Source organism: Meles meles, chromosome X (assembly GCF_922984935.1).
Source record: "Meles meles chromosome X, mMelMel3.1 paternal haplotype, whole genome shotgun sequence".
Taxonomy (NCBI): domain Eukaryota; kingdom Metazoa; phylum Chordata; class Mammalia; order Carnivora; family Mustelidae; genus Meles; species Meles meles.
The window spans coordinates 8,604,883-8,628,167 of record NC_060087.1 but is presented as its reverse complement, the minus strand read 5'-3'; the positions used below and the strand labels follow the sequence as shown (position 1 = coordinate 8,628,167).

The 23,285-nt window shown below is 45.5% G+C and overlaps 1 protein-coding gene across 5 annotated transcripts in view; it reads right to left on the bottom strand.

Annotated features, from left to right (window-relative positions):
• The window catches only part of FRMPD4 (FERM and PDZ domain containing 4), an 865,179-nt gene that overhangs the window by 551,853 nt on the left and 290,041 nt on the right, over nucleotides 1–23,285 (bottom strand). Inside the window, exon 1 of one of the 5 annotated variants that reach the window (XM_045995845.1) lies at nucleotides 8,031–8,410. The exons of 3 other annotated variants lie outside the window; for them this stretch is intronic. In XM_045995845.1, coding sequence (XP_045851801.1) covers nucleotides 8,031–8,062 — 32 coding nt within the window. In that variant the 5' untranslated portion in view covers nucleotides 8,063–8,410. Of the gene's footprint in view, nucleotides 1–6,783; nucleotides 7,035–8,030; nucleotides 8,411–23,285 lie in introns of those variants that run through there. One more of the 5 variants, XM_045995844.1, reaches the window with a different exon arrangement.

The following is a 23,285-nucleotide window of genomic DNA, read 5'->3' as shown; positions in this document are numbered from 1 at the left end:
GAAGTCCATGTTGGTGACTTTTTAACCACCGATCATGGAAAAAATAAATGCTCCAAATAAAAGTTTATTCTCTAAGACCCAGTCCCAAATCAGGCCATTTGTTTTTGAACATATGTACTCCTTTTCATTTCCGACTTACTGATCATGATAATTGCTCAGCTAAACAAATGATGAGAATTTATTTGCAAGAGGCATGAGAAGTTTACTCACTCATTATTTAGTACAGAATATTTATTGTATGCCAAATCCTGTAAGTTATACTTGAAAATATATTTCTAAAAGAAGAATTCAGGCAGGAAAACCTTCTTATCTCTTTGCCAGGAAAAAAAATGGGAATGTTAACTTTGTTATCTAAAACTCGGGCTTAGATTTCTTGTAGATAGTTTTCGCAGCTTTAGTACATAATGACCTCAATTGCTCAGAAGCAAGGCAGCATACTTTTGAGATGTTTTCGCTGGACGGAACAAAAGGTAGCCTCTAGTTTTTCATTACAATGCTCTCAATCAGATCATAAGAAAGCTGAGTTGAACTCAACTCCAAATTAATACAGCCTACATCTAGTCCTCCGCCTACGACTAAACCCACTTATCTAGTTTTCTTTCCATTTGGAAAAAGATTAATGAAGGTCATCAGCCATTAGCACCAGATGGCTCAAGTGTACTGTAAGGAAATACCAGGCATTCTCCCACGGACTTGTTTATCAGCTTGTGGGCACATGTTGTTTGAGGCTGTACAAATATGACTGCCCATTCTTTTTCCATCCATGTGAAGCTAGGAGTTGAAAGGCCTGTGGGAGGCAAGTAGCACTCTCACGAGTAACTAACTCCCCAACACAAAGATAGCAGCCCACCTAGTGACCAAAGAAGAAGTACTCCGAATTGTCCCCAGTGCATCAAACACCAGTAGAGCAATTACGCTCACTTCTCATGGTCGACGTCCAACAGTTAAATAAGTAATCTGAGATCAGAAGTTTAAATAAAGATAAGGTCTACATGAATTGTGAATGTACGTTAGGGAATTCATGCACTCAATATGCTACATTTTATATTGGCAAAGTTTCTCTCCTTAACCAAACTCTTGCCAGGCTCCTTTGAGCCCTTTCTCGACTAGGCCTCAACCTTGGTCTACCAAGACTTGAACGAATACTCAGTTTCTAATAGCTCAAGGCCACGCATCCCTAGGATGATTCCAACCTCTCACCCCCGCCCCCCTAAAGGGCCTGCCTGAAAAAATTCAAGGCTGCTAAAAGAATTTACTGTTTGTTCCAGCCAACACCTGAAGAGAGGGCCCCTATCCCCCAGCTTCAGTGGGAGGGTAGGAACTTACCTTGGATAAGTGCCCTTTAGCAAACTCAGATGGGATTCATATGAACCAACCTCCTCCTTGGTTTTGGTACTTTTTTCACTTCCCTGCCTCTACCAAGATCCAGCTGATCCCCTTCCCTAGGCCCTCACTGTCCCTTTAAAATGCCCAGTCCCCCTTGTACACATCGAAGCTGTGTTGAGTTTACAATGGACTCTTTTCCCTATTAAAATACTGTGGTACTGATGAAAATCTGTCCTTACTGCTTTAAGTAATGTCTGGCTTCACTGTTCTTTGACAGTGTGTAATTGGTTGTACTTGTGCCCACACACGTGTGTCAGCGATGTAAAGAAGAAAAAAATAGGAAAAGGTATTGTTTAACCCTGAGGTTAGTAAACTTTCTATGAAAGACCAGATAGTAAGTCTTTTAGGCCTTGTGGGCCATAAGGTCTTATCAGTATCTATTAAACTTTGGTGTTGTACAGTAAATGTAGTCCCCGACAATATAGAATGCATGAGCTTACCTGTGTTTTCTTTTTTAAAGATTTTATTTATTTATTCATGAGAGACAGAGAGAGAGAGAGGCAGAAGCAGAGGGAGAAGCAGGCTCCTTGCTGAGCAGGGATCAGGGATCCCTGATGCAGGGATCGATCCCAGGACCCTGAGATCACGACCTAAGCTGAAGGCAGACGCTTGACCGGCTGAGCCACCCAGGCGCCCAGCCCAGCTGTGTTTTAATAAAACTTTATTTACAAATTCTGACACTTTAATTCCATACTATTCTTCTTTTCATTTTTTCTTAACCACTAAAACAATTTTTAATTTTAAAAACCATTCTTAGCTCACATTCTATACCAAAACAGTCAGCAAGCCAGATTTGGCCCACAGGCCATAGGTTGCCAACTCCTAGTTTAACCTATTTACATACTTCTCTTTCCTTGCTATGATTAGCTCCCAAAGTTCAAGATCATTTTATGGTAAGGATAGTAGATTTGGGGGTCATATTCTCAAAAACTCGAAAATGCTCTCAATTTTCCTTATTGAGACAAGTATGAGATCAGTGATTTTAAGTCAATTCTTCTTTTTAAAAAGATTTTATTTATTTGTGTGTGAGAGAGAGAGTGAGCATGAGCAGGGGAGGAGCAGAGGGAGAGGGAGAAGCAGACTCCCCACTGAGAAGGGAGCCCCATACGGGGCCGGATCCCAGGACCCCGGGATCACAACCCGAGCCAGAAGTAGATGCTTAACCAACTGAGTCACCCAGGTGCCCCTGTTGTCAATTCTTAAAGATAAACTCCTAGCTCATCAATTATGTATATTTTCTCATAAGTAAACTCCCACGGCAAACACCAAAAGGAATAATAAAGTAATAAAATTGAACAGTACATCTGTGTGTGTGTATGTTTGTGTAAAGAGAGAATGAATAGCCGTTAAGGTCCATAAGCAGAAAGTAAACATTTTGATGTCATGCATATAAAGTACAAGAAAATTTCACTGCAGGTGACTATCTATATGAAACTCTGATAGCAAACAGGTGAAATTCACTTGCCCCAAAGAGAGAGAGAAAGGGAGAAAGAGACAGAGAAGGAGAGGGAGAGAGGAGGGAGGAAGAAAGAGAGAGAGACTTGAAATGGTATATAGCCCGAATTAGACATCTTCCCCCCAGAACTGCTAACAACTAGACTTTCACAGCTGCAAACTAGCAGCCCCTGGGAAACTAGAGTTAAATATTCCTAAAGCAGGAATCTAGTTCTGTTATGAAACTCTTCATCATTTCACCTCCTGACAGCCACAAAAATCAGCAGAACTCAGAAAGGACTCGAATGACGAGCAAGTAGCATTTTTAATAAAATTCAAATCCAGAGTCTTTGGGGGGGTTTTTGGTTGCTAGCCTTCAGAGCTCACTATCATCGGCAATATTGATGCAATTATTCAGGTAAAAAGAGAGGAGATGCGAAAAACAGGACCTTTCACATTGCTTCCTTAACTCCCCTTCTCCCCCAGGGAATATTTAATTCTGAATAAGGGAAAGGTGAAAAATAGAAGTTTAGTAGTCTCTAAAGAGGTTTTACGGAAGAGTCTGAGGAAGCTCTAAATATATAGTTTTATTCTTCCTCAAGCGTATGACACTTGTAACAAAATTGTTATTACAGATGTCAGTCACCATTCTTTGCCACAAAACAGCCCATGCAACCACATGATGATGTGAAACAGAGCAGCCTCCAAATTTACCTACCACTATAAGGAATAATCTTCGTATTAACAGCTGGGACCCAATCATTATCTCAAAGTGTGCCATTTTGCATCAAGAAGAGACATGAAGTTAAGCTATTCAATAATCCCCAAAAGCGGCCCTCAGTTTAATAACACCCCTGTGAGTTTTGGGTTTCACATCACTTCCCTCAGGCGAAGGGGGCATAATCATATGTTTTTCTACCGCACTGCATTCTCCTAAAAACATTTCAAAGAGTGCATCTGGTTTACAAATGAAATCGTCAATACGAAGAGCAGTAACAATAGAAATATATGCCTATTTTTCTACTATTACTGGTTTATAAGGCAATCATCTATAATGCTCTCATCTACCAGGATGAAAAATGATATATAAGTGTTACCAAGGAAACCAGGAAGTAAAATTGCATGTAAACTATCAAACAGTTTAGTAACCAGAAAATTAGAAGAACAAGAACAAACATCTCCAGACAGACCCGCCATACATTGCACCACCCACGATGGGTGCCACCAAGGGTCACAACCAGCCAGCTCTTCCGGTGCTCAGCAGCATTGGTTTAAAACGGTGACCCTAAGGTGGAACTGAATTCCTAAAGGGGAATTTGAATTCTGCTTTTTTTTTTTTTTCCACGTGAATGAAAGGACAGAGATCCCGAGAACAACTGGTTAAAAGTGGGTACTTTGAGAAGTCAAAATACTCTGTTAATTCCAGCATGGACTCGTACTGGCTCAATAATTCTCTGTAATTACCAGTGTCTTTACTCACAAACAGGACATTCAGCAAATAGCAGGTATGGTCTCCCCAGCAAATGCTTTCCAAATCGACATTTAGAAACTCAAGCTCTTGGGAAGCAAAGACAAGGCGCAGGCCCGGGGTAACTGTGTGTGTTCACCCCTAAACCACGAGAATTTTAAGCACTCAAGTAAGCACGCTGATCAAAGCTAAATCCTTTAGGAAGATTATCCATTCCGAAATCGGGAAAATCCTGCAGTGTAAGCACCTTTGAGAAAAGAACTTGATTTCTGAAACAGTGTTTAAGACTATTCCTACAAGGGCAGGGAGCAGCCGCTGTAAACATGTATTTCTGCGGGTTGGCGACCCCCTCCACCAGCTACTTCAGCGTGGGGTCGTACCTGGGGAACTTCTGCTACTTCAGCTTGGGGACCATCGCTGAGCTCACACGGAGCCACAGGAAGAATGCCTATGGATGGAAGATTTCTTAATGGGCACATAAGCTCAGAACATGTGCAGCTTCTCTCTTTAGAATAAACACTCTATTTGGATCATGTTAGGACAGAAAGTGAAATTCACACTCATTTACTAAATTTTAACCTCTTTTTAAAATAAGATACTAATCCCCAACAGCCTGGCTTGGGTTTTGCAAAAACTCAGATTTGTGAATATCACGAAGGCATCCCGGAATTTAGTAAAATGAATATAAACCATCTTTTCACTGACATACAGTACTGTCCTCTCCCAGACTCCAAAGTTTGAGGACTAAATCCAGGCTCTAGATTATTTGTTTTTTTCTTTTTAACATTGATTGCTTTTAATATTTGAGGCCACCAAAATCCATATCTCGGTTACTCTCAACGATGCTGGTGAACTTCTCTTTCCCTTGGGCAATCTCTGTCCATCACACAGACGGCACCAGGCAATCACTAAACTGTTGCTCACAGCCGTTCACCGTCCATGGTTTGTGATTCGACAGCTGTTTATAAACCCGCCAGAGGCAGAAGCATGCAGCAAGTTAAAGAACGGAGGTGTGAAGCCACGACCCTCTATGATATTGACGTGAAACCAAACCATTTGCCACACTACAATCCTGCACCGTTTGACGTATCCGTCTTCTGACGTGTGGGGCAACACCTCTACGTGGGCTGCTCCAAGACATATCTGCCCATCAGCCGACAGCTCACGTCTACCCAGACTAAGTCACGGTGGGGTCCTCTCCCCGGAAACTCTGCCGTGACATGAAGACTGACTCACGTGAGCTGAGAGGGAAGGTGGACATGGGCCAGGGGAGCAGAGGAAGACCTGTGGATGCCGGTGAAAGGCACGGCTGACAGGCAACACGCAGACCGACTGATCTGAAATGGGCCGGATAGAAGGGAGCCGGTCGAAGCCCACGGGCATTTCTGACTGCGGCTCTCTGAGGCCGTCCTCCCTCGCCTGCTGCGAGCCTCACAGCCCACCCTGACCCTGAGGAATAAAGGCAACCCTGGGATTATTCTCTTGCAATTGCAAGGAAGTCGAAACATCCTGGAAAACTCCTAAGGCGATGGTGGTAACTGGTACGGAGAGCCGAGCTCAAAGGGGCAGGAGGCTCATCCTTCCAGAGACGTGGGTGAAGGACGTGGAGCGTGGGGGCTTCTGAGATTTCTCCCACCAGGCGCCTGCCGGTTAATGCCGCGCTGGCAGAAGCACAGACCTACGTCCCGGGCTCCGAAGACTTTGGAAACATAAGCAGGGCAGAAAACCTAAGGCGAATGCTCTGACCAGGTAATACCTAGGCAGCCACAAAGTGGAAATATGCTTCCTCGATCAGCCCTGCCGGAGGAATCTGCCTGAATTGATGACTCTTCTTCCGTTTCGACAACATGGCCACTTGGAAGCAAATTTCTCAATCTTTCAAGGCTTGGGGACTACACAGTTACCCAAAGACAGGCTAAAGGTCTCTCTCTTCCGGCTCCCTGCCTTCGGCATCTAGGTCACTGCTAGGAACGCGGGACAACTTCCCAGGTCAGCATACGAGCTGAGTTTTCAGGGTGTGGAGGTCTAATTTAGGAGGTGGAGGCCAGGGGCCACTTCTGGTCACTGCAGCTGGGGAAGCAGGGACCCAAACTCGAAGCACTTCTGGCTTTCCCTAGCAGTAGCAATTACAACCACCTTCTCCTGGCCCTGAATTATACATGTGACCCCAAGCACCACTGGGGCTTTTCCTAAGGGAAAACAAACTGTCAGGAATATTGGTGTGTGCCTGAGGGTGTGTGTGTGTGTGTGTGTGTGTGTGTGTGTGTGTGTGTGTGGTCTCCAGCCGCGGACACACAAGCCCCACCAGCCAGTGGGAGAGAAGTTGAACGCAGCAGCCCCTGGCCAGCAGCAGCCCCTGGCCACCTCCTTTCAGCCCTTTCTTAAGCCCCGCTGCTCTCTCCAGCTTTTGCTTCTCCCCAAGCCTCCCGAAAAATAAAGCACCAAGTTGCCGGCTGCGGCGGCCCCGGGTGCAAAGGAACCGGCGCAGCCCCTACCTCGAGAGCTTTGCAATCTTCACAAAGCTGAAGACATCCATGCAGGCAGCCGGGCACCCCGAGCTCGGAGGCTGCGGCGCCCCTTCTCACGCCAGCAGCGGCAGCCCCATGGCCGGCCGGGACCTCAGCGCGCCCGGGGGCTCGAGTGGCGGCGACAGCGGGTGGCGGCGGCGGACCTGGAGAGTCCGCACCTGGAGGCGGTGGCTGCTACCCCCCTCCGGCCGTGAGCTGCGTGTGCATCCCCGAGCAGGACCATTGACGGGCGCCCGTGTTGGAAAACTCAATGGAGAAGGGGGGGCCGGGGAGGGTGCGAGGGGCGGGGGTGGGGAGCGTGGCCCCGGGTGGTGCGCCCTGGCCTGGGGGACTGTCGGGCGCCCCGGGGAGGCGAGGCCCGGGCGAGGGGCACTGCTCCGGCTCCCCAGCCCGCCGGCCCGGCTGCCCCGCGTGCGGAGGAGCGCAGACTGAGCCGGGAGGCGGCGGGCGAGCCTGGCACACGCGCACGCACCCCTCGCGGCACTGCAGCTGCCTCCCTGCCTCCTTCCCCAAGCTGAGTCCCTTCTCCTCTCCCCACCCCCACCCGCGGGGAGGGGGGGGCTCTCCTGTCACCAGCTGCGTGTGCCTCCAGATCTGAAAGATTGATCTAACAGTCTCGGGCACACCGGGGACGGTGAACGCTACCCCCTCCCTCCCCAAACCAAAGGAGAGCCGTGCAACCGCAGGTTGCCCAAAGCCTTGGTATGTTCCATAAACCAAACTAGCGGTTGGGAAGGAGCAGGAATGATCCCGGCTGGGTGGTTTGTCAAGGGGAAGGGGAGGGAGATGCCCAGCACGGCGGGCTCGGTTTGGAGAGCACAGAGGTCCCACCGCTTCCCCCCAACCACTGGAGCTAGACGCGACAGCTGGGCTGCCTGGGAAGGTGTGTCTTTGGACAGCAGCACCGGGGGAGCGGTGGAGAAATGGGAAAATAAGAACGGGAGGCAGTAGGAGGGGCGGGGGTACGCCCGGCTGCTTGTCACTACAGGGGTTCGGAGATGGGGGTCCCAGACGCCAGTAGCGGGGAGAGGATTATGAATGGGCTTCAGAATCTAAAGGAAGAGAAGGGATGAGAACGGGGGTCTGGAAGGCAGAGCTGAGATGCTTTCTCCAATTGAGCAGCCAGTACAAAGGGGGAGAAAAAAAAAACAACACAAAACAAAGCCAAAAAACCTTACTCATAAAAACAAAACCACGGAAACATAAACACTCACCTTAGGCAGAGTAAACTCCAAGTTGCAGCCATGTAGAACTCCTACCCTTCTCTTTTACATAATTATCTCCGGTAATCAGCCCTCTTCATTAACTCAGTTCTCCCTCCCCCGAGCCTCAGGCTTCTCCGGGCCTCTTTTTCTTCTTCTTTCTCTTGGAGTCTCCAGGCCTCTTCTCCCCAGTCCTTTAAAATCTCTGCCCAGACTCTCTGAAGGTCAGATGGCTGCACAAAGTGTGTGCTCTCCCACCCAGAAACGTTCACCTGATGGCAGGGCCACTGCGAAGAGATGCCACCCCCGAAATGTTGGAGGATCTGGCCAGTGCGCTTCGAGCTCTCGGAGGGGATTAGGGAAAAGGAAATAGGTTTAAAGTTCCCAGACTTCTGCTCCTCACCAGGTCTGTTGCTGTTTTTCAAGTCTCCAGTATGGGAGCCTAATACCTGCACTTTGTTGTTTTAAAGGCATTTCTTTTGAAAAGGAAACATAAAATCGCTAGCAACCAGGAAAAAAAATTTAAATGATGTGAAACCCGGGCTTAAAATTACATCATTTTAAAAATAAATAGGATCAATTTTCCTTCAGCTCCCTGCAGACAGGCTACTTTCATCTCACGGACGGGGTCACCCCGCATCATCGGAGGAGGCAAGAGGGACCTGGGCTTGTGAACCCCCCACTGTCCGTGCAAAATAGCTAGTTTGGGTCTGTACTGTCCTGTACGTTTTTTAAAGCATTTTTGCATTCGAGTCTCATAGCAACACTGTCATATAAGTAAGGCAACGCATTTAAAAAAGAGAAATCTTTTCTTTTTATGCCACCATCTCTACTCCATGTACGTGATGGAGAGATGCATTTTAAATGTGTGTCGGGCAAGGTTACTTGTCCAACTGAAACTCCACAAAAGCACTCTGTTCCCCTTTGAGCGGAAGTTGGTGCTCCTCCGTGACCGTGACCGAGAAGGCCCTCGATGCCTAGCCCTTGAGCTCTCTGACCTACCTCTTCCTTCCCGCCTCACTCTCTCCCATGTCTACTCCCTTCACCACTAACTGAGCCCCGGCAACACCAGCCTCCTTACTAGTCTTCAAAACTCCGCAGGTAGCCTCCCAGCTTTGACTCTTGTAACAGTTGTTGCCTCAGCCTGGAATGTTCTTCCCTCAGACGCTGGCATGAACAGCTCCTTCACCACAGCGAGCGTTTGCACAAATACCACTTCCAACCGGCCACCTCTGAAAAGCCTATTTAAAATTGCAAGGCCCCCCTGTCTGGGATTCCAGGGCCCATTAGTGTTTTTTGTGGGTTTTTTTCTTGTTTCCATAGCACTTATCACCCCTAATGCTTTATAGAATTTATTTTTTGGTCTACCGTTCCTTACTTCCTGTCCGATGCTCTTGCTGGAATAAAGGCTCCACAAGGGCCAGGGTGTCTTGGCTTTGATTGTTTGTTTCTTGTTTTCATGGAGGGATCCCAGATGCCTCGAATAGCTCCTTGGAAGTAGAAGGACCTCACTACGTCTGTGTTGAGTGAATGCATTTTATGCTGGTGAGAGTCACAGTCAAACCAATGCTGGTCAAGCATCCCCAGTGGGTACTGTTCCGTCTCTGGCCTCCTCACTGGCATCTGTCTGTCTCCATCCCCGACATCCTTCCTCCTCCTCTCCATTGCCCGTGAACACAGTGAAGGCCCTCTCCTGTTCGCCGGCTATTTTGCCCCTTCACACTTTCTACCTTTCCCACAGAGGGGCCACCAACACAGTCCCTCATCTCTGTGTCCACATCTGGCAGCACAAGACCAGCTCTTGATGGGGAAAAGGACATAAACAATGCCTTCAGAGAACGTGTTTTCAAAAAGTACTTCCTTCTGAGAACAGTTTGGATATCCTTCTTAAAAAGATAATGCTACTGGGGTGCCTGGGTGACTCAGTTGGTGAAGCCTCTGCCTTCAGTTCAAGTCATGATCTCAGGGTCCTGGGATCGGGCCCCTCGCTCGCTCTCTCTCTCAAATAAATAAATAAATAATCTTAAAAAAAAAAGATAATGCTATCAATCAAAAATTATTCCAGTTATCAAAGACCCAGTTATTCAACAGTGAAAATGACAGGAAACAGGCATGGTGTTTATTTGTAGAAAGAAAGCCTCCCTTTAAGACATCTGGTCTACCTGGAACTGCTTGCTGCTTGGGCTTCAGTCTGTGCCAATCTGCGCACTACAGTTCTGAATGGTGCGATGCCGACTCTCCACACCCTAACAGCTACTAGGAGAGGCAACTGGCTCCTCCAGGTCTTCGTACACCTCTGACGCGTTCATTACCTCTTATGTTTTCTAATGGTCTCTTTTTCAGGCAGGGAGATTCCTTCTCTCCTTTGTTTTTCATTAACATACAAATGGCAGAGTCTACTCCCTGGAAACATGCTAACACAGCCCAGTTTATAACTTTAAGGCTCGGCAGGGAGGCAAAGACTTGAGTGGCTGGTCTCCCAGCTCTGCTCCCTCTCTGTGCCTGGTGTGTGTGGCGGAGGTTGGGAATACATTTCTTATCTAGCATGGAACGGATCTGCCTAAAACAAACAAAAAACAACGAATGGCATTTGAGTACATATGTGATCTTCTTAAGTTTTATTTTCAGCCTGGATAACCTCTAGGGCCCCTTCCAGAACTTGTAGAGATTTACTCATTGGAAACTGTATTATCTTGCCTTGAGAATCTGTTTAATTTGCTTCACTTGGATCCAACTGACATTTGGTCATTTCTGAAAACCAAACATAGTTTCAAACACTGTTGAATGTATTCATGAATAAGAGAGTCAAGGGCATGACATCCAGAGCAAGTCATTGAACTTCTCGGAGACTCAGTTTCCCCACCTATGAAATAGAAATGGCAATCCACTCCTACCTTACATAGAATGAGCCCTTGAGGTTGAACACCAGTGAAGAGCTGTACACATGTGAATTGAGTCACGTGGATATTAACTATTTTCACAGCTCTCTTGAGCTACCTACCAAGCACTCTAACTTGGCCTTCCTTAAACGTGCTCAGACTATTTACATTAGCTGACAGCTGGGCAAAATCATCTCATGTAAGGCCTCTTTTATAATACAATGTGGAGTAGCTCATGTAATTTATTAAAGACTGTACTGAGAGTGACAAAGAGACTGGTTGTCTGGGGACAGAATGGCTGTCAGTGTAGCACTTATTGACCTCATGATTGCGTGGCTGACTGGGAGCTGTGGCTCACTGTCCCTGCCCAACATTGCAAGAGAGGACTGTACCACATACCGCTAGCCCAGGAAAAGATCAAAATTCAAAATTCAAAGTACAGTTTGTACTAAATGCGTATCATTTCTGCACCATTGTAAAGTTGAAAAATCCCAAGTCAAGCCATCGTAAGTCAGGGACCATCTGTACCGTTAGGAAAAGTTTCAGCTGCTAAGAACACTACTTTGAATATGAAAACATTTGCTTTGGTTGATCAGAGGTCTGGTGTTCTGCCTAAAAATCAACCTTATTGTTGCCTGGTCAGTCACCAAAGCCCTACGAAGTAGTAACATTTATGCTCTGTGGGCTCAGGGTAAAGAGGGAGGAATTTCTTCCTCATCAGTAAGGCCTTATCTCGGGCTGGTGTCAGGAATTTGCTACTGGGCCAGATGTTCTATACAGGATGGCAGCTTGGACTTCTGCTGCCAAGTGCAGTAGCTAGAGTGTCAGGCATTTCTAAGATGGACTGCAGCATCCCGACCATCCGATTGTAATCTTGAAAACAGAGGTGACTAAACAAAAGGAAGGTATCTGTCACGTCAATGAGTATTTAAGAAATTTCTCTTATGAGAGGCACCTTGGTGACTCAGTCAGTTAAGCATCAGACTCTTGATGTCATGACTAGGTGATTATTTATGGTCCAACGGTCAAGGAAGACCTCTCTATGTAGGTCACATTTTTAAAAAAGATTTTATTTTTTAAGTAATCTCTATACCCAACATGGGACTTGAACTCACGACCCCGAGATCAAGAGTTGCATGCTCCACCAACTGAGTGAGCCGGGTGTCCCTCTATGTGGGTGACATTTAAAATGAGATATGAGGAACAGGAAGGAGACCGCCACTCAACATTTACGTGGAAAAGCATTCCACACAGAAGGATCAGCAAGGACAAAACAATAACAGAGTCCCTAAGTCGGGAACAACTATTGCTGAAGGCAGCCAGTGTGCCTGAAGGGTATTCTGTCAAATGGAGTGAGAGTGGGTGAATTTGTAGGGGCAGGCAAGGCCGTGATCGCATGGGGCAGAGAATGCCATAACCATCTACCTTCTGTTGTGGAATGGGGATCCGTAAGAGGGTCTTTAGCATGAAGTGGCAAAATCGGATTTATATTTTGCATAACCATTTCTTTTTTTTTTAAAGATTTTATTTATTTATTTGTCAGAGAGAGAAAGCACAAGCAGGGGGGGTGGCAGATAAAGGGAAAAGCAGGCTCCCCGCTGAGCAGGAAGCCCAATGTAGGGCTCGAACCTGGGACCCTGGGATCATGACCTGAGCCAAAGGCAGACGCTTAACCGACTGAGCCACCCAGGGGCTCCTTGAATAACCATTCTTCAGGGAAGTGAGCACGGGGACAGAAAGACAACTTAGAAGCCTGTTGCAATAATCCAGGCAAGAGATAGCAGTGGCTCAGAAAAGAACATGACGAGGATACAGTGAAAAGTAGCCAGGCTCAGAATATGTTGATGGATTGGCTATGGGAGGTGAGGACAGAGAGGAATCAAGGATGACTCCGTGATGAAGATTATTTTAAAAATACGGCTTCACTTCACCAGGTATTGACTATGTAAAACCCGGAAGAGTTTCTCTGCCTCTGTGCTCACGTACTCTGCCTTCCCTCCTGTTCCTCTCAATAAACTGCCATGCTGTGAAAGCCATGTGTGTATCCTCGCCTCCCTTGTCTTCCCAAGGTCCTCCCTCCAGCAAGTACATCGGAGTTTCTTGCTGATCGACTGGATCATTCCCATGGGCACACAGACATGCTGTAATTTATCCCGTCCTTCAAACAGATCTCTTAACACCTACCTCCAGCCCCTTTCAGCTAAGTCTCATTCTTCTGCTCATCCTTATGGCAAAAGTCCTCCAAAAACCCGTCTCTCTTTGCTATCTCTAGTGCATTCTTTTTTTTTTTTTTTTTTTTTTTTTTTTTTATATATTTGACAGAGAGAGAGATCGATCACAAGTAGACAGAGAGGCAGGCAGAGAGAGAGAGAGAGAGGGAAGCAGGCTCGCTGCTGAGCAGAGAGCCCGATGCGGGACTCGATCCCAGGACCCTGAGATCATGACCTGAGCTGAAGGCAGCGGCTTAACCCACTGAGCCACCCAGGCGCCCCTCTCTAGTGCATTCTGAACCTACTCCACCTGCATTTGCTCACCACTCTTGCGAGCACCAGTCCATGGAAACGATTCTTCTTAAGGTAACCGGGGACATCGGTGGAGCTCAATCCAAAGACCAGGAGCTCAGTGCTTGTCCTGGACTCAGTTGACCATTCCCTCTTTCTGGAAACTTTTTCTTTGCTTGGCTTTGGGGATATCACACTCTCCTGGTTTTCTTTCTTCCTTGCTGCTTCCTCTTTCTTAGTATCTTTGGTTACTCTTCTGTCACCGTGCCGCGTCTTGCTAAACTCTAGACATTGGAATGTCTAGGATTTAGCCTTAGACCGTCTTCTCTTTGAATGTCTATACTTACTTCCGAGGTAATCGCATTGCATTTTATGATATCTTATCCTATCTATATGTTGACAACTCCCACATTTGTCTCTCTGGCCTGGATCCCTCAGCTCCAGACCACCTACTTAACATCTCCATCCAGTGTCTACGAGGCACCTTGAACTGAACATATCTGAAAACTGATTCCTATAGAGGATACTCCTCCTTACAGGCATTCCCATGTCAGTGAACGTGAACTCTGTTTTTCTAGTTGCTTAGTTCTAAATTCCTGGTACCACCTTTGCCTTTTCTCCCCTCTTAAACTTCACATCAAACCCATCATCAGATCTTTCGATTCTACCTTCAAGAAAGATCCACACATTGCGACATCTGGATGGCTCAGTCAGTTGAGTGTCCAATCCTTGATTTCTGCTCAGGTCATGATCTCAGGATCATGAGATTGAGGCCTAGCATTGTGCTCTGTGCTAGGCGGGGAGACTGCTTGAGACTCTCTCTCTCTCCCTCTGTCCCTCTTCCCTGCTCACATGCACTCTCTCTCTCAAATGAATAAATAAATCTTTTTTAAAAATGCACACTATTTACACATCTGACCAATTCCATCACAACCACCCAAGTCCAAGCCATCATCACTCTCTTGGATAATCACAATGGCCTATCAGCTGGTCTCCTATTCCCTGCAGAGCGCCTGCACTCAACAATGAACAGGCTTCTCTTAAAACAGCAGGCAGATCATGCCATTTCTCTGTTTAAAACTTCTAGCAGGTTACCCTTCTCACTCACAAGGCCACAGGTGATATGGTTCCTTGGTCCTTTCTGACTTCATAAACTGACCCCCTCTCCCTTGCTCATATCAGCTACTTGGTTGCTCCACTAGTTGGCCATGAGGCCTTTGCACTTGTTTTCTCTGCCAGGAAAGTTCTCCCAGATATCAGAAAAGGTCTTTCTTCTATAACATTCCATTTCATACAGAAATACCCTACCCTCTAGACTCCTTACTCCTCTTTGTTTTATTTTTCTCCATAGTGCTTCATACCCTAGGATAGTTTTCATTTGTTTTTAATTTCTTATTTCCCCTATCAGAATGTAAGGTCCATAAAGGTGAGGAAGGGGATCGACAAACATTGTTGGATGAAGGAATGAATGAATGACTGATTGAATCAACTATGTTTCATATAGGTGACATTATTTAGACCCACATATATAGTTAGTAGCAGAGTGAGGATCAGAAGAACCCAGTGTGCTTTGCAATATCCCATCTAACATCTCTCATGTCTGACCTAGCCCGTAACAGATAGCAGATTGTCAGGCAGAGAAAGGGCAACTGGGGGTAAAGAGGGAATGCTTCTCGAAAACAGTAATACTGTGCCTTAAAATGTACATGAGTGTTACATGGATGGCTCAGTCGGTTAAGCATCTGACTCTTGGTTTTGCCTCAGGTTATAATCTCAGGGTCATGAGATTGAGCTCTGTGTTGGCCTCTGTACTGAGCAGGGAATCTACTTCTTTCCCTCTCCCTCTGCTCTGCACTCTCCCCTCCCCTTGCATGTGTGCTCTCTGTCTCTCAAAAAAATTAAAAATAATAATGCATCTTTTTAAAAAAAGTTATATGAAGGGGCACCTGGGTGGCTCAGTCTGTTGGGCATCTGCCTTCGATTCAGATCATGATCCCGCAGTCCAGGGATCGAGTCCCACATGGGGCTCCCTGCTCTGCCAGGAGCCTGCTTCTCTCTCTGCCCCTCCCCCTTGCTTGTGCTCATGCTCTGGCCTCTCTCCCTCTCTGTCTGAAATAAATAAATCTTTAAAAAAAAAGTTATATGAAATTTAGTTACCCTAAAGGTAGTGATGTGAGTAGGTACAGAGGGCTTACATGGTGGAGGGCATAACGTTATAAAACAGGCATGACATGGTATTGTAAATGCAGGTAGTGTGGCTTGATTCTACAGTGAGGAAGAGGGAGGGGAGAGATATAAAGCTTGAGAAGCAGGCAAGGGTAGGGTCAGTGACTAGACCTTATGGTCAGTGGGTTTCCAACTTTACAGCAAAATATTTTATCCCAAAGTAATTACTTCCAAGAACCTCAATGCAGAAAGCGAATATAGAGTGGGATTTCCTTGTCTGAAGTGGGAAGGTAGAACCCAGCCCAAACAGCATTCCCTTTGCTTTCTTCCCTCTTTCCAACTAAGGCATTCCCATAGCTCCATATGAACTCAGTTTGAGAACCATGGTGCCAGTGATGGGAGTCACTAACTGGCATGAAGCAGATGATCTGATCAGAGGGTTATTTTAATTGGATCCTTCTTAAGGCTATGAGGAGAGGAATGGACATAAGAAGGCCAATTAAGAGAATATACAAGGAGTCTACGGTCAAAGGTGAAAGGATGGAGAATTGTGTTAGGGAAAAAACTCAGGAATACATATTCAATAATACATGGGAGTAGGAAGTTGTGGAGGGTCAAGGAAATCTCCAGGTGTCTAATGGATGTATCTGCCATTGGAGATGCCCCCGAGATAAGGGGTATCTGAGAAACAGTTTTGAAGGGAAAGATGATGAGTTCACTTTGGGACATGTTGAATTTGAATGAGTGATGTCCACAGGATGTCATATGTACATGCCTGAACCTAAAGAGCAGGTGTGATATGTCAGTGGGCCACCAACATTTTCACACCGTTGTGAATAACAGAGCAATATTCTCAGAAATAGACTGGCCATCTAAAGACAGTGGGATACTTGGGGTGGAGGTGGGGAAATGAATGAAATGGGTGAAGATATGAAGAGATACAAACTTCCATTATAAAATAAATAAGTCATGGAGATGAAGATACCAATAGGGAATATGGTGAATAATATTGTAATAACATTGCATGGTGACAGACGGTGACTACACTTACTGTACTGGGCACTGAGCAATGTACAGAATTCTCGAATCACTGTGCTGTATAACTGAAACTAATATATGTCAACTATACTTCAAGAATAATAAAAAATAAATAAAAGGCAGAAACATAAAGACAATGGGATTCTTGAGAAATGAGGTTAAAAAACTAATAAAAGTAGTAAAAGAAGGATTATTCTAATTTTCTTTCTTTTCTTTGTTTCTTTCTTTCTTTCCATTTCTTACTTTATACCTTGCTTACATATCTCAGTATCCTATAGGGGTGGGGTAGGACTAGAGGTTGGAAGCCAGGACAAGCTGGTTTTAAACTGTACTATGCTTGGAACACCTGGCTGGCTCAGTTGTTCTTGATCTCTGGGTTTGAGTTCAAGCCCCATGTTGGGTATAGAGATTATTTAATTAAAAAAAACTTTTTAAAAAGATTATTTTGCTTATTAGTATTAAATAAGGAGATGAATCATACTGTACATTTGTAGGCTTTCATTCCATCAGTACTTGAAACAGCCCTACAAGTTACACAAGAAAGTTACTATTATCCCATTTTAGTGATGAAAAAAGGTGAGATCAGAAAAGCTCAGTGATGACAATAATTTCTACAGACTATGAGGATTAGTATAAGAAGCACTGGTTCCTGAGGATAAGTCTAGCATCAGTAGGTAGTTAAAAAAAAAAAAAGAAAAAAAGATTTGTGGAATAAAAATTGCTCAAATTCACAGTGCCTGGGTGGTTCAGTAGGTTACACGTCTGACTTCAGCTCAAGTCATGACCCCAGGAGTCCTGGGATTAAGGCTTATGTGAGACTCCAAGCTCAGTTAGGAAGCCTGTCTCTCCCCCTCCCCCTGCTCGTGCTCTCTCTGTCTCTTGCTCTCTCTCAAGTAAATAAATCAAATCTGTAATATAAATAAATACAAATTGCTCAAGTTCTATCAATATAATTCCTTTTTTTCCTCCCATATTTTATTGTCTTACATGAGACTCAAAAATTAAAGATGCTATATGGGGCATTAGAAAAGACAACCAAGGCATTAGGACTTCTCGGTTCCATTCCCAAGTCTGTAAATAGAAGTGACCCTTGAGATATCACTTAACTTTTCTTAATGTTAACTCCCTCATCTGTCGGATTTGTGAGTTAGAATAAGTTTGTATTTCCCATTTTCTTCCCCCGCTCATGCAACATAGATAGACAAGAGAGTCTTCCTAAAAGCCAAGAGATGGGAGATATTTTGAGATCCCACATATTCTCCTAATTGTGTAATAAAGAAAAGATAGTGCAGCCATGTGTTCATTGCAGAATTATTTACAGTAGCCAAGATGTGGAAACAACCTTAATGTCCACTGATGGGTGAATGGGTAAAGAAAATGTGGCATACACATATATGGAATGGTATATTACTCAGTCATAAAAAAGAAGGAAATCCTGCCATTTGCCAGAACATGGATGGACCTTGAAGGCATTATGGTAAGTGAAATAATTCAAACAGAGAAACACAAATACTCTATGATCTCACTTATACGTGGAATCTTAAAAACAAAAAACAAACAGCCAGTGGCACCTGGGTGGCACAGTTGGTTAAGCAGAGTGCCCAGCTCTTGGTTTTGGCTCAGGTCATGATCTCGGGATTATGAGACTGAGCCACACAATAGGCTCCTTGCTCCGTGTGGAGTCTGTTTGAGACTCTTTCTCCCTCTGCCCCTCACACTCACGTGTACTCTCTCTCTCTTTCTCTCCCAGATAAATAAATGAATCTAAAAAAAGAGACAACCACCCCCAAAAACCCAATGCTAAACTAAGGCATAGATACAGAGAACAGATTGGCAGTTCGGGCCGGTGTTGGGTGTGGGTGAAGTGGGTAGAGGGCACCAGAAGGCACAGACTTTCAGTTATAAGATAACTAAGTTCTAGGAACTTAATGTACACCATTATGGTTCTAGTTAATAATACTGTAATTTATACTGGAAAGTTACTAGAAGAATAGATCCTAAAAGTTTTTATTACACAAGAAATTGCAACTATATATGGTGATACACGTTAACTAAATTTTTGTGGTGATTATTTCACAATATATAGACATATCAAATCATTACATTGTACATTTAAAACACAATGTCCTCTGTCAATTATATCTCAATTTTTTAAAATTTTATTTATTTATTTGCCAGACAGAGATCACAAGTAGGCAGAGAGGCAGGCAGAGAGAGGGGGGGAAGCAGGCTCCCCACGGAGCAGAGAGCCCGATGTGGGGCTCGATCCCAGGACCCTGAGATCATGACCTGAGCCGAAGGCAGAGGCTTAACCCACTGAGCCACCCAGGCACCCCTATCTCAATTTTTTTAAGATAAAAAAAATTTTTTAATGAATTTTAAAAAAGAAGGCTAGGTTCTACAGGAACAAATTCAAGATCAGAGACTTTTACCAGTCAGTTGTATATCAATAAAATAGAAAATTATTAGTCTATCCTCCTTTTAGCTTAACTCTATTCAAGGATAAGAACCCCATTTGCCACATGTACCTTTCACTAGGCCATATTAGGTCACCTAATTTCCTTTATGTCTTTATCCCCACCCTCTGTCACCATTTTGCTCAGGCATACATGAAAAGTCTGTCATTGTGGGAAGGATTATAATTACTGCTTTCCCACTGAATCTCCTCTTGTCTGATGAGGTATTGAAAAGCAAAGGGGGAGGTCATTTAAAAGATTCTGCTGGTGTGTGATTTTCAGAATATAAATTCTTACTGTGATATACCCTGTAACAATATTTTGAATTCCTATGCAACAATGTATAAAAAGAAAACCATAAAGGTTCATATTGTCTGAGACATATTTTAATATCTCAGACTCATTTTAAACCTCTCAGATCCAGACTCACTTTTATGCTGTCTTTCGAACATAATGTTCCCACATCCTGGCCCCGGACTAGACAAAAACTAATCAAATCACTCGGAATAACAGCACTTCTACTTGAAGGATAAATTGCTCTAATCCTGAAGGCTATCAGGAGGGTGAACTTTAAGGAAGACGCATGCACAAAAGTGGCTGGGGCGAGACCAGTTATTTCAGGTTTTTGAATTCTCATTCATGTATTGATTATTTATTGATTTGCTCAATTAATATTTATTGAACACCTACCATATGCCATCTACCATACACTGGGCACTGATGAACAAGGGTTGATTCCTGTCTCCCAAGGCTGTTAGCAAACAAGCTGCCCGCTCAACAGGCAGGCTCTGTTTTCATATGGAAATGGAGTCCATCTTGCCACCCATCTCTAACCTGGTACTCTCCCCACCCCCATCCCCGCCCTCCTTCCTGTTTCCAAATGAGGCCATCACGCTTCCAGTCTCCCTCTTTGACAAATAAATAAATAAATACTTTTTTTTAAAAGATTTTATTTATTTATTTGACAGACAGAGATGACAAGCAGGCAGAGAGGCAGGAAGAGAGGCAGGCAGAGAGAGAGGGGGGAAGCAGGCTCCCTGCTGAGCAGAGAGCCCGATGCGGGGCTCGATCCCAGGACCCCGAGATCATGACCTGAGCCGAAGGCAGAGGCTTTAACTCACTGAGCCACCCAGGCGCCTCTATAAATAAATAATTTTTTTAAAGATTTTATTTATTTATTTTTGCAAGAGAGAGAGTGAGCACAAGCAGGATGGCGGGGTGTGGGGGAGGTGGAGGAGGGAAGGGCAGAGAGAGAGAAGCTGACTCCCCGCTAAGCAGGGAGCCTGATGGCAGACTTGATCCCAGGACCTCAGGATCACCACCCAAGCCAAAGGCAGATGCTTAACAGGCTGAGCCACCCACGCACCCAGTAAATAAAATCTTTTTTAAAAAGTTTCTCAAAGAACTATAGTACGAAAGCTATAATAAGGCAACTATATGAATAACTAGAAGATAAATCATGATGATATCCCACATAGGTAAAACGCTTTCCAGTCTAGAAAGGGTTTCCGTACATATCATGGCATCTACAACCATCCCATGAGGCAGAGATCCTTACCTCCCATCGGTAGATGATGATACTGAGGTTCTAGGTGACAAAGCCATTTCCCAGAGACAGCACGGTAAGCAGACTAGAAGCAGCAGCTCTCAAACAGGTGGGTCCACATTTCGGTCCGCCTAAGCTCTCAGCTGTAGGGGAGCGACCTCAGACAGCACAGTGGCCCTGGGGCCTGGGGCACCCCTATGGGTGGGGCGTTAGACGGCGGTGAGGGGCGAAGAGTATTGAGAGGAGGGAAATCTATCAGGGGGTGAAACAAGAGAAGCGTCCTGAAGAAGAGATGCCTTCTGAGCTGGGCCTTCAAGGTTGGCTGCGAACTCAGGAGAAGGCCAGAGGCAAGATGCGTCCAGAGAAAGACTATCACCAAGATGAAAACAAAAATATGCAGAATATAGTGAGCAAATATTTCACTGGGGTACAAGCACTGAGTTAGAAATGAAGGACATAAGGGACTTGAGAATTCCGAAGCCAGGTCTTAGACGTCATGCCAAGGACTCTATTTCCATAGGCAGTGGGGCTCCGTCCGCAATGCTGGAAGAGAGACTGTGGGGCAGTCACAACAGAAAACCAGGTTCTTCCCACACAGCTCTAGGTATATGGGGGAGAGAAGAGAGCTCAGAGCAGAAACCGGGGGGGGGGGGGTTGGGGACTCTGGTGGGGAGACCAGAGAAGAGTGTGACCGGCCAAACCGGAGCTAGGACATCCACAGCGGGAGAGATGGGTCGGAGTCGGGCTGGTGGCCTGACTTGCCTACTGAGTATGGGAGATGGTTGTGGAACCGACGAACCAAATGAGACTTCCAAAAACTGCCACAGAGGTGGGTTTATGGAAATGGCAGAGAGAGCTGCCCGCTGGGCCAAATGGTCCGGTTTGCCTGCGATGTGGAACCTCCCGCTCACACCGCCCAAGATCACGGCCAGAATTTCGGCTCCATCCTTACCTGTATGGCTGGTTTGGGGAGACGCGAAACTCTACCTCTCACACCCTAACCTTCAGAGCAGGAGATTGGAGGGAGGTCCATGACCCGAGGCACGAGCTTTGTCTCTGATCAAGGAATGTGATCGGCTGGTCTCTATGGCTTTTTGTTACAGTTGTTATTATGTTATTCCTCGTGGTTTCCTCGGGATCCTCCTCATCCATCGTCAGACAGATGTCCTTCTCTACGGTTCCGCCTATGTCCTGCTGTGTCACTGGCTAGCGACAAGCAGGGACTGAGTTGTCAGCCCCCTAATTACAGGATAGTCTAATTACAGACGTGTTACACTTGCAAGGTATCATTACCGAGGCCTTGTCTCTCATCGCCCAGAAGTAATCTAGTGAAATGTCATTACAACTGTTAGGGAACTGGTATAAGGAACGATGTAAATTCTCCCATGCATGTTTGGTCCTGGGAATGCCCTTGGATTCGGGGCCGGGATCTGCTGAGAGAGCCGAGGAAAATACTAGGTAAGAGGGGAGAGCTGAGAAAACAGGAGGGTGGGGAATGAAGACGGGCCACTAAACTGGATTCTCCGGGGCTGTTTAGTGTGGCATGGCAGTTTTCTGTGTCCCTCCCCCTAGTCAATCTTTGCCCTTCTCACCCTGAGAAAACTTTGTATCTGTTTGCTTAAGCTTAATAACATCTGTATTCTTGGGGCGCCTGGGTGGCTCAGGTGGTTAAGGGTCTACCTTCAGCTCAGGTCGTGATCTCAGAGTCTTGGGTTGGAGCCTCGTATTGGGCTCCTTGCTCAGTCGGGAGTCGGCTCCTCCCTCTCCCTTTGCCCCTACTCCCTGCTCATGCCTCTCTCTCTCTCTCTCTCTGTCTCAAATGAATGAACACAATCTTTAAAAAAAAGTAATATTTGTATTCCTGTTATGAGGGGCTATCAATGGTAGCAAGTGGAGAGTTTATGTTATGATTGTTCTACAAGTTCTATTCCTGTGAAGGATTTCACCTCTGGAGGGACATGTTGGTTCCCTTTCAGAAGAGAGCTAGGAGAGACAGCTTCTACCCACCTGATCCCAATGTGTTTGCCAGGAAGGCTCCAGAAAGGAATGAGGGATAGAAGAATTAAGAGAAGGGATACCAGGGAGGGAAAACCTCCCAAGTGCCTATCAGAGGGTGACTACCAAGCTGGAAAGATTCCTCAATGAGAAAAGTAATAGGCACTGTCCTCCGGACTTCCTGTGTATTTGAGATTAGCCAATAATGAGATTACTTTCTTTCTGCAAACAGCCATGGAAAGCCTTCCAGATATGATTTCCTTCCAGTGTTGTACAACCTAACGGATATCCTTCTAACTCCAGATGTCTGATATCTCAGGATGACTAGGCTCCAGGAGACTCTTCTGGAAAATTGATATGACCTACACTGGCTCACAAATAAAAGCTCTCACCACATCAGAGGGTATTACCACAGTGGAGGAGAGTTTTGGACCCTCGGCATGGACTCATTGGAAAAGCTGACATAGCTTTGGTAAAACTCTGGGGCCCCACGTATGGCCTGAAGATCTCTGACAATATCATTTACATGATGATTTAAGAAGCCAGCGAGGCTGTGGGACTGTTCGAGTAGGTCACTATGTCTCAACGGCAAAGAGGGCAGAAAGGTTTTCAGGTGGTGTGCAGGTTAGGAAACAAACGATGCAATGCAGAATTCCCAAACCCAAAGCACTGGGTTTTGACAGTAG